Source organism: Eublepharis macularius, chromosome 2 (genome assembly GCF_028583425.1).
Source record: "Eublepharis macularius isolate TG4126 chromosome 2, MPM_Emac_v1.0, whole genome shotgun sequence".
Taxonomy (NCBI): Eukaryota; Metazoa; Chordata; class Lepidosauria; order Squamata; family Eublepharidae; genus Eublepharis; species Eublepharis macularius.
In genome coordinates, this window is record NC_072791.1 from 198373429 (window position 1) to 198385852 (window position 12424).

The 12424-nt window shown below is 41.3% G+C and overlaps 1 protein-coding gene across 1 annotated transcript in view; it reads left to right on the forward strand.

Annotated features, from left to right (window-relative positions):
- MYO3B (myosin IIIB) overlaps positions 1 to 12424 on the forward strand; it is a 307149-nt gene that overhangs the window by 93681 nt on the left and 201044 nt on the right. The window contains 2 exon segments of the mRNA XM_054972682.1: positions 8302 to 8398; positions 10745 to 10861. Coding sequence (XP_054828657.1) covers positions 8302 to 8398; positions 10745 to 10861 — 214 coding nt within the window.

Consider the following 12424-nt stretch of genomic DNA (forward strand, 5'->3'; position numbering starts at 1 on the left):
GGATGCTCAAAAATTTGCCAGTCCAGCTCACATTCTGTTCACTGGTTATGCACAGGGAGACAATAGCTTGATGAATTGTTCAACCGCTTGTTGAACCATTTGTTGCTGTTTGGCAGGTTGCATCACTCTATCAGCTTTTTGCACATGCATGTTCAATTTCTCATGGAGCCCCATTGAGTTCTACTCTCCATCACCGTCCTTACTGCATGACTGCTTCACTCTGCAGGCAATTGTTTAAATAGACAATTCAATCAGTCACAAATCATATCAATCAGTCATCAGTAAAGGATATTTTTAGTAAAATCCTACCCTTTGTTGTTCTTCTAAGTACTTCCCTAGTGACAGTAATTGTTGGTGATTGGTTTGAATTGGCAGCAACTGTGCACATGTGCAGTTCTGCAAAAGCACAGTGCAACCCTGTTCAACATGCACTTGTGGCTTTTTGGCATGAACAGACCTAGTGATCAGCTCATGACTAATCAGCACCTTTGAACATGTTCAATTCATAGCTTCCCTAGCTATGAAATTCATGGCTTCCCTAGCCAGGTATAAGAACATTTGGGTTCCACTTGGTTTACAGGCCCAATTCAAAGTGTTGGTTCTTTCCTAGGAAAAGTATACTTGAATGCCCACATTTTCCCAGATGAACTTGATTGCTAATTTGCTAGTTTCTGGGGGCTTGCAATCCATGGCATCTCCAGTTAGAAAGATCAGGTTGTAGGTGTTATGAAAGCTCACCTTTACGTGGGACCTTGAATAGCTGTTGTCAATCAGAGTAAACAATACTGAACTCGATAGTCAAGCGGTCTGATTCAGTTTATGGCAGCTGCATGCATATTCATGTGGTTTGCTAAGTAGTTTTGACATAGTTCTGTGTTTCTGTTTGACTTTAATTGATTTGGGCATTTTAATATTTTTTTTATACCTGTTTTGGACATTTTGGAGTGCGGAGAAGTGACTAGATATCTAGCAGGCTTAGCAGGTAAATATAATCAAAGTGTTCTACATTCTTCTGCTCAAGTGTAGGACTTAACTTACGGTGAGCTGCCTACTTTAATTGCTGTCACCACTTAGCAGTGGGAAAGGGGGTACAGCATGCACCTCTGCATCAAGCATGGAGACTAACTATTATGTAAATGCAGGGCTGATCCAGGTTCTGGGGGCCCTGACCAAAATGACCTCCCCTGCCCCCAGCACACTTTCTAATAATGCACATGTATACCTATGCTATCTTCTCTTGGAAGAGTGAGCAAATGCAGTTCTTTTGTGCATCTTTAATTCCTCTCCGGGCATGCAAGGATTTAAAAAGGTGTGAAAGACTTGCATCTTGTTCCATCCCAATGTCTCTTCCAGCATAAAATGGGAGATATCCCCAGAAGCAGCTTATAGCATCACAGTCAGCCTTTGGGACAATCCCCAGTTCCTTGTGGGACCTGGTGGTGGTCGATATTTAACAGATGCCCTGCCTTCCATCCCTTACTTGCCTGCCTTGAGGACAAAAACCCATTCTTATGGTTGCCACTTGTCAACCTCACTCAAAGGTCCATGTTTCCCACACGTCCAGTTCTGCAGACATGTAAGTCCCTTTCCAATGGTATAGTGTTCACCACAGAGACATGGTACAAACCTATCTTGTATAGTGTGTGAAATGGTTCTGAACATCACTGAATCTCACCCTTTTATAAGCATTTGGTACTGTCAGTGTTTCAGCAGCATGCAAGGCTAGTAGAAAACTGATGAGGCCAGCCAAGGGTCTTGAGGGTCATGTAATGTCGTGCTGCTAATATGGCCTTTGTGATTGTGCATGTCGCAAAACAAATTAACCACAGATACATGCAGAGAGGACTTTATGTTTTAGTGAATTCGATTAAGGAATTTCATTGGCAGCTTGTGCTTTTTAGGTTAAAAAGAAAGGCTACTGTAATATAATATTTACTTTTCTTGTTACCCGAGAGACAAAAGCAGTGGGAGTTTTGTATTCTAAAAACTGGTTCATTTGCAAACTAGAAACGTCTTCATATAAAAGTGATGTGCTGAAAAAAAAATACAGTGTGTCCCCAAACCCAAATGCATTGTTCATAAACAAGTAAAGATACACCAAGTGAAGACTGCAAAGGCATATAGAAAGACATTCTCATTGGGTATCCCTCACCTATAGAATTGCTTGCTCTGTCCATGAAGACTTCCATCCATGCCCGGCCTTTCCCCCAAAACAAAGACTTTTTTGTCTGGCCAGGAGCAGAGACACATGGAAGTGGATGTTTTACCATTTGTAACGGTTTTTTCTTCTCTTTTAATGAATTGATAGCTTTTCACTATACAGTTACCCACCTTAGAAATCTAATTTAAAAGTGTACCAAATTGTGTTATTAACATTATATTGTATGAAAGAAAAGTAAACATGCACTACATGCTTGGACTGAATGAGGAACTGGCTAGTTCCATAGGTGCCATTGGGCAAGTTGTGGAAAAGTACATATATTTCAGGGAACAGGTGAGTTTCCCCAAACAGTGCCCCTTCAGACTAGCAAAATGGGATAGGAGGGAAGGGTGAAGCGAAGCCTTGTCTCCGTGTGCACTATTGTCCTGATCCTAACTGATCATTGCACAAGCAGGAATTGAGGAGAAACCACAACTCATGTGTGAATGTGTTACATCTGACACAGGATGGGAACACAAACCCAACCTGCTTACTCCATAATGTGTGGTTCAGTCTGTTCTTGGATGGCGCTATGATGCCAACTTTACCTGGCAAATCGTTTGCTTAACTGCTGAAACAGCCTGCCGAGAATCTAAACTGATCTCTGCTTCTGTGCAGACCTGTAGTCTGTCCCCATTGCAGAGTGGTGGAGGAGCAGTGTTTGATTGCAGGTGTCAAAAAGTGTGACTCCCTCCAGATATACCACCATCCAAAGGTCAGCTTTTTAAAATTAATGCAAGGACACTGAATTTAACTAGGTTACGTTGGTTTACCTACTGCTGAGACTCTACAGAATGATCCAACTCTGGAATAATGAATATGGAAGATAAAACATAAAGTGCTCACATTTATTTAAAGGGATTGGTAATGAATTCATATCTTTTTTTACTTTGCTCCTCAGTCAGTACTTCCATTCTGTTAATTAAATGAATTCTGTATTGTCTCATTCTTCTTAACTTTGGCCGTCGTCACACGGCCATAAATTTAGCGCCAAACTAGCGCCATCTCCCGCTGAATTCTCACCTTATTCCGTCTCTCTTGTGATTTCGCCATTCTCCCCAATTCACACTTTGTGACTCTTTATGTCGTCTTTATCCATTTCCATGTGAATGCCCTGGATCGACTATGAACGCTTTGCAACACCAAAACGCTCACTGTCCCTGATCATATGTCTCACCTAACACTGATTCTCCTGCCCTACACTCCCACAAGCCCCAGCGTGACCCGCAATTAAGCCTCAAAGTAATTTTTTTTTAAAAAACGCCAGCCTTATAGCGCTATAAAGCACTATTCTGCCATGGGTGGGAAACCTCTGCTACCTATCACGGTTGGTTTTTGGGTTGGCCCTGCACAACATTATAATAGAAGAGTGATATAACGCAAATATGCGGAATTTTTTTTTTTAAGGGGGCAGGATTTTTAGGGCCCCGTTTCTGGAGGCACTTTGACTGACCATCAAATTGCGCTTTCCCCTTTTAATGTGACTGACTGGAAGCACAAGCAGTCGTCAAAAGATGGGAGAATCCGTTCTAATAACGATAACAGAAGAAACGATTTCTAGTGCAAAACTGACGAAATAAGGGCCCGTGTGACGACGGCCTTTGCTTTTTAAAGCAGTTGTGTGGGAAGTTTAGAGAGTGGCAGATAACATGCGACCAACAAAAGAAAGCTCTTAGATGCTTTTAACTCCCCCACCCCTGTCCAGTCTCTCCGACACCTGTTATGCAAAGAACCATGATGCAAGTAAAAACTATCAGAACAACTTTTTTTCCTTGGAATGCTAACACACACTTCAGTGGGCAAAAAATCCCCTTGAATACTAGTAGAAACAGAAATCAAGATCCATTAATGTATCATATGTTCGTTGTTACAGAAACACTCAAGTAAAAAATGTTTACCCTTTCACTTCTTGTCAAAAGCCTAATTCAAATTTCCAAATCAATAAACTATCTATGCCAGACCATGTAATTGTTCATTTATGTAGGAGATGCAGGAAAACAGGGGTCTTTATGAAATGCAGTTTGGCTAAGCTGGTGCCTAGAAGTATTTGATGTAATTAATTCTGGTTTTGGGACAAAGGAAACACCAAAGCACACAGATTTTGGCCTTTTCTGCATGGACGATTTCATTCTCTCTTTTTGAGTGTTCAGAGTCTTTTTGGCCACCTACTTTTCTGCACACCTCTTTGAATCACAGTGTGGGTGCCGTCTTTTTTTCTCTTCACAAGGGTTATGAAATAAAGAGGGTTATGTGATGAAGTGTGGACGTCATCATTGGCATCACTGTCGGCTGGGAGGCAGAGGCTGGCACTGGCGGGGAGGGGGTGCGGGCAGACTGACACAATGCAATAATGACAACATTATGATATTATAACAACATTACGTTTTCTTCATAAAAAAAGAGACACGTCTTGGGAAAGAAGCGGGGTAGGGAAAGGATATGAGGGAAGGGGTGGGAGGAGGTGAGAGGAGGTTGGAAAGACCAATCAGTGAGAAGTGGCCTGAGTGGGGGGGGGGGTAGAACAGAGGGCAGAGGGGGAGGGAAACTAAAGGAAAATTCTACACAATTGAAAAAGCTGACTTTAAAACTATATCTAAAAAAACATTGGAAAATAAGAGCAGGCAGAAAATTCCAAGAGAGACCTTGAAAACAGCGCATTGAAATTTGAAGGGAGAGTGAAACATGAGAAATTCAGAAGAAAACTCCAAGGAGTATGGGGCCAAACCCGGAGAAAATCGTCTGTGCAGAAAAGGCCGTACAGTGCATTCCTAAGCAGATTTACAGTCTTCTAAATCCAGTGAAGTCCGTGGGCTTAGAAGAGTGTTAGGTCAGTAAGACACTTAAGGGAAGGACCAAGAACAATTGTATGTTGTCCACGAAGTAAAACAATAAAATAAAATAAATCACTCATGCAGCTGTACAATAACACAAGCAAACCACCGTAGAGGGATGGCTTAAATCAAGATTGCTCCCATGGCAGGTGTCCCTACAGATGATCCCATTAATTGACAGCAGTGGAATGAGAAGCTAAGACCAGCAATCTTTTTACCCCTGATGGATTAATATGATTTTTAGGCTTTGTTATAATATTGCATCAATTGGTAATAATTGCTTTGTGCAATTTTAATTCTGTGATCTGCCCTGATCGTGCCAGTTGAAAAAAAGTGGCCGGATTTTGCTTTGAAAAGAGATAGGAAGAGAAGAAAGGAGCAGCTATCAATCCAATCATCAGCATTTTCAAAGATTCCTCCTATGTAATCAGATTATACAGGGGTTATGGGACAGCATGTCTTTGCTTCTAATTGTGTGGCTTAGAGACAGAAGATTTAACCTCTGCCAAGAGAAGCTGGCTGAACACTCTTGGAATATAACATGCCATGGATCGGAAATGTGATCCTGGAGCAGTTCCAGGGTCAGCCAGCAAGATGGTTTGGCAAACAGCAAGGTAACAGGGTGAAGACAGTCTTTCCTATTGTTTTTTTTTTTTACGTTGTAGTGCTAAAATACAACAAGGCAAAAAGAATGGGGTCTGGTGTATTCTGTATGAGTCATGCACATGTTTAGAAATACAGGCATTTTATGTTTGATGCAAAATGGCACAGCTGGTATAATTCTTATGACGTTCCCTCATCCTTAGACAGCAGAAATGACACCAAAGGCATTTTTAAAATTCAAAAATAACTAACTAGTTTATTTTAGAAGGGATAGGTTAAGTGAAATCAGGGGGGAAATCTCTGAGGTAAAATCAGAACATTCACAAACTTCAGTTCTTATATTCTTTACAGATACTTAAAAGACTTCTATTTTGAGGCTTTGGTTCCTTTCTATTTCCCCAAGCACTCTAGTATACTTTCTTTCAGTATCCTCTTCTGGAGTTAGGAATGCTGGTATCCACTGTCTAGTGTCCCCAATCCCCTTCTCTTCACCCACCTGTGTTTTCTTTCAGTCGTTAACTGAATCCACAGGCAGTTTCCAACCACACCTGACCAGGGATCTCTTCACTCTCCAGAGCTACCTCCCTGGTTGACTGGGTAGGGAAAATCTCCTCTCCTTAGAAGATCTATCTCCTGTTCCTTGGCCCGTTCAGGAGTCTGCACTCACTTCCCAAATCTCCTTGCCAGCTATCCCCAGTTCTCCTGTTGGTGTTAAAACTGCTCGGTCTGTTAGGAGTCCATCCTTCAACTCTTCATACCGGATTCCACTCTGCTAGGATTGAAAAAAGACCCTCCTCTTTACAGCCCATGCTGCCCAATCAAATGCCTTGGAGCAGCCTGTCACTCACAGCTCTCTGATTCTGTGAGGGATTAACCCTTAATAGTTAACTGCTGTGTGTACAGCACTTCCAGGATTTTTAAAACATCTGTCACAATTATAGACTTCAGAGTGCAGGTGGGAGATGAAATGTTTGCTGAGGTTTATACCAGTCTAACTTCAAAGAATACTATAAACTAATACTATAGTCTGGTGAGGTGCTCAGAATTCTTTGTTGGAGATTAGATGCAGAGGAGTTAGCCGTGTTAGTCTATGGTAGCAAAATCAAAAAGAGTCCAGTAGCACCTTTAAGACTAACCAATTTTATTGTAGCATAAGCTTTCGAGAATCAAGTTCTCTTTGTCAGATGCATGGTACGAAGAGAACTTGATTCTCGAAAGCTTATGCTACAATAAAATTGGTTAGTCTTAAAGGTGCTACTGGACTCTTTTTGATTTTGTTGGAGATTAATGGTTCCCCTCAAAGAATGTTAATTTCCAGGTTTTCTGAGGGAGGAATTACTTTTCAGCCGCTGCAAATTCATAGTGTAGATCTAACCTTATTTATTTATTCATAGGCTTATACCCCACTTTTCTTCCCAGTGGGGGCCCAAAGCAGCTTACAGCATCAGTCTTCCCTCCTCTGTTTCACCCTCACAACAACCCTGTAAGATAGGTGAGGCTGAGAGAGAGCGACTGGCCTAAGGTCACCCAGCCAGCTTCTATGGCAGAGTGAGGATTTGAACTTGGGTCTCCCAGATACTGGTCCAACACTTTAACCACTACACCATCTACAAACTGAACTGTTGCTGCCTTGGCCAAATGCCTTCTTTGGAAGATCCCTGGTTTGATTTCCAGGTCAAATGATCTGGTAGTGGGTTGTGTGAAAGATTTTTGTCTGAGACCATGGAAAGCTACTGCCAGTTGAAACAGGCAGGACTAGACTGCCTTTGGTGGTTCAGTGTTCTGATTTAGGCCCCTTTCACATTTCTGTTTTAATCTGGATGTTATCTATTGCGGCCTCAACTTCGTGTAAAGTGATGTGGGAGTAGCAGTTTCAAATAATGTTTACATCCTATTATGAACTTTACGGGGGGGAGAATCATGTGGTACAGAGAGAAAGGGGAAAGCGGAAGAGAGCCGGTATAAATCGCACAAATTGCGGGATACGCCGCTATCTTGGCGCTAAATTAATGCCCGTGTGGAATTTCAAACCGCGACACCTTTTCTGGCTTCAGAAGTGCCATCCTCCCCTGGGCCACCAGGGTTTTTGCATGTTGCGGGAGCACAAAAATAGCATTGAAATGATAGGTTTAGCAGGTTCTCTGAATTTCCAGCTTTTTTTTTAAGTAGGTCTCCAGCCCCTTCCATTGCGGAGATATAAAGGAAAAAGGCATATCTCCATGAGAGAAGGAGCTAAAGACTTTTTAAAAAAATGAAAACTGGGGCTTCAAAGAACCTGTTACACCTATTGTCAACACTATCATGCTAATCTGTATATGTTCAAGAAAAGAACAGCTGGAATTGGGTGGGAAAATTAAAAAGGCACTGTTAGAAGCACTATGAATGTTTCAAAGAGTACGCAGGAAATGGAAAGTGCATTGTCAATGTGAGGACGGGAAAATTCTTTAAAAAAACGAAAAAGCTCAACCCTGCACTGCAAACAGGACACAGACAGCTTTGTCTGAAAAGGTAAAACAAATCCGTTAGCAACTGGCAGCCAAACCAGATGTGACTGAAATGGCACAAAAAAATCCATTCACAACCAGCAGCCGAAATGGTTTCCGAAGGCTGTGTGAAAAGTATAAGGCAACTTCATGTATTCACACAGGTTCTCTGACTCTTTTACAGGCATGAGAGAATACATACTCAAAGACCTTACCGTACTGATACACCTGAGAAATATTCGCCAGATGATGATTTGGTAAACCTTGAAGTCCTGGATGAGGTAAGGTATGCTGAAGTAATGAACTTCTCATCACTAAAAATGATTTTACTCCTTGTTCTTGCTGTAGCAGCTTTCTCATTAAAATAATATCACCCTGTCGCCAAGCTAATTGTTAATAGTCCTAGCATGACCAACCCCTCCCCCCCTCAGTATCCCACGATTATGATCTCCAATCATTTGCTCATTTATATTCTGAGTGTTTAGATTGCTTTGTTACACAGGAGAACCAGATGATGAATGGTTGCAGGTTACAGTATTAGTTGTGCTTGCTTCTGAGTGAGAAGCTTAGTTTTGAACATCAATATCAGACTGTGTATATTTCAAAACTACCTTTCTATTGGGATGTGTGGGGGGAATAGGCATTTAAATGCATATCGCAATTACAAATGTTTACAACTGTAAGCGAGCCCATTCTAGCTCCAATGTTCTTTCACATATACAAGTTGAATACATGGTAATTTATTGAGTACGGTTGAAGTGGGGTAGTCTCCCTCTTTGCCCACTCCTGTTGTACTTTTAAGGGCACAAATCAGGTCACCACCGGGTGTAGTCCATTTACCAGAAGAAAGAAATACAATGCCCAAACACATATAGAACTGTACTTGTTCTAGAAGATGCCCACACAGGGACCATCTAAACATAACTCTGCTGGAAGCGAGGAAGAAGCAGTTAGATCATCGACTAAGGAAATCTTGTCATACTGGGGAGCCACAGAGAACTCCTAGGGTTGCCAATTCCTGGATATATGGGGGTGAAAACTTGGGAGGGTGGGTTTTGGGGAGAGAAGGGACCTCAGTGGGGTATAATGCCATAGAGTTCACCCTCCAAAGCACCATTTCTCTAGGGGAACAGGTCTCTGTTCTGGAGATCAACTGTAATTCCATGTCCCCAGGCCCGATGTGGCGGCTGGCAATCCTGGACATATGGGGCTGCTGCAAACCTTTCACTGCAGTGAATTTGCCAGCTGGAAGAATATTGGCTCTGGTGATCTCAGGAAGATTTACGAAGTCCACCTCATGATCATACAAAATGGGACAGGGTCACTGGAAAAGCTGTTGCCTCAGAACTGCTGCTTTGGGAGCCGTGCTTCCAAATGATTCATGAGGCAGCTGTGGGCATGATCTTTTTTCATTGTATGTCCCCACTCCTGCTTCCTCTGGACCTCAAGCCAGCAAACATCTTGTGTGATGACTGTTACCATGTTAAATTTTTTGAATTTGGATTATCCAAGTGGCCTTTCTCATTCCCACAGTCTATTCTATACCTGCCCCTTGAACATATTAAAGAGAAGACCAGATATTTAGACACCATCTATGATGTCTACAGTTTTTCATTATTATTTGGGATTCCTCATGCAGAAGAAACATTCTTCAGAAGAAAATAACATACAGTGAAGAGGTTGTAGGACAACTGAAATCAGGGAAGGCCCCTGGTCTGGGTGACACCTCTCAAGCTAATTAAACCCTTTCTCATATGGTGCCTGAGCCTCACTCACAGTCGTTTTTATTTAAATGCATCAATAACTCTGGTAGAATGCCATACTCAGAAAACTGAATATATATATTTATTTACTTAAAACATTTATTATTAGAGATGGGCACATACTGGGAAAAAAATGAAGCGTGCAGTTCATGGTTCGTTGCGTTTCATGATCCATGAACTTTCACAAACTTGCCCCAGTTCACGAACTGGTTCGTTTGGTTCAGGAAAACATCACTTCCAGGGCAGAAGAAGGTCTGCAGAAAGCCCATCCCCCTGTTGCCTAGGAAACTGGTTGATTGGCACCAGGCTGTCTGCAATGATGAACCGAAAAACGAACCAAATGAACCAGCCTAAAGTTCATGGCAGTTCATCAGACGAACTGCCAGTTCATGAACCACGAACTGGCCTGGTTCATGATGAACCTTGGTTCGTATTTCGGTTAATCCCCACCTCTATTTATTATCCACTTTTTCTACCTTATGACACTCAAGGCAGTTTATAGCAAACATATAAATACATAAAAACAAACAATTTAAAACTACCAATAAGTAGAAAAACTAATCAAGTGCATCTTTCAGATCCCAGTATGTATTTAAAGATGAACATATATATAGTTTTATTTCTCCATGTAATAACAAAAAATTAATCGACAGACTTGTTGCTTTCAACTTGGCACTGGATTTATCTTGGGGAGAGATATGAAGCTTCAAAAACAATGGCTTGATATAGTGGAGTCAATATCTGACGCAAATGACAAATAACGGTTAAGATTGCTTCGTGCCTTTGATGTACTAACAATGAGTTTCCAATCTGCAATATAAAAAAGGAAAACCCAGCTTGACTGTAAAACGTAATCTTTTTCAGGATACAATTATTCATCAGCTGCAGAAACGCTATGCCGACTTACAGATTTATACATACGTCGGAGATATCTTAATAGCCTTAAACCCTTTCCAGAATCTCAGCATATATTCTCCACAGGTAAGATTAGAAACGTGATGTTCAAATGATTGTTTTGTTTTCTTATTTAAGGAAAACTATTTGAAAAGACTGCAATTTAAGCAAAGGTTATAACCTTCTGTTGATGTTTACTCATAAATAGCATTAAAAGGGGACCTGAAGCCTCCTGCAACCAAACCAGGAAGCAGCCAAATAAACAACAACCAAATGCTGAGGGGGAAAAAATCATTACATTAAATTATCTAATACTTAAAATATGAAGAGGCTCAAAGGCTTCTGAGTTTTAAACAAGTATAAAAAACAATCTATGAAATAAATATAATTTAATGTGAGTAATCCAAAATAATGTAAACGTATAAAATCATCCCTAAACACTCAAATGACAAAAAGAAGAGCAGACAGCGAAATCTTCATTGGTGGTCAACTGAACAATAGTTACATGCTTAAAACTTCTGTTAAATCTAGATCCAATTTTTCCAGATAGTTTTGTATATTTGTTTCAGACCAGTGGGCCTTGTCATATCATGTGTTAATACATGTTTGTGTTCCTTCCCTCAACCTTTTTCCCCCTCTGAAAAGTGTGGTTGCGCCAGCACTTCTTTTGTCACGGAATCTGATCTGCCCAGAAACCACCAATCTTTGTTAAACTATGTGTGTATATGGTATCCTCAAGTCATGGCTGACTAATGGCAACCCCTGGTAGGGTTTTCATGGCAAGAGACTATCAGAGGTGGTTTGCCATTGCCTGCTTCTGCAACCTTGGTCTTCGTTGGAGGTTTCCTATCCAATTACTAACCAAAGCCGACCCCGCTTAGCTTCTGAGATCTGACAAGATCAGGCACACCTATCTGGGTCAGGGCTTGTTAAACTACATCCCCTTTTTAAATGTACTTTGATTATTACTTAAGAAATTTCCATCCTGCCTTTCAGCTTAAAAGTCCACAGAGTAGGGATCATTAAAAACAAATAAGCAAACAAACGAAAACATTCTAAGCAAGAGCACATTTTGGAAGGGTTCTGGGCAAGATGTTTTGTGGTGTCATTGGTCTAGACTTTAAGCACACTGCCCCGTCATCTGATGCAGTGAGCTTTGACTCACAAAAGCTTATGCCCTGGGGGGAAAAGGTATTTGGGGAACTACTGCATTTGAATTTTTTCTGTCTTAGCATGTGTCTATCTTTCACATGGTCTATCTTTTTTTCATGGTCTGGGTGCAAAATTGCAGCACTTTTCCTCTGAGCTTCCCTACTTCATTTCTTTTTCAGTCTCCTTCTGTAGTTTCTCCGTACTTCCTTGGATTGGATCAAGAAAGTATGCAGAAATGATGAAAAAAGACATGGAAGGACAAAGAATGGAAAAGAACGTTGTGAGGTAGTTTGAAGAACAAAAGAAACCCTGCTGTAGTTTGGCATGCAAACCATGGGAAAAGACAGACACACTCCTGGAAGCAAGTAGTTTGGCCCTTTCATGATTTTTAATCTCTAATGATGCCAGCAAGACTGAAAGATGTCCCCGCAAGCTGCTCTGTGTTCTGTCAAGATGCCTCTCCCCTTCCCAGCATAAAACGGGCGATTGCCTCTTAAG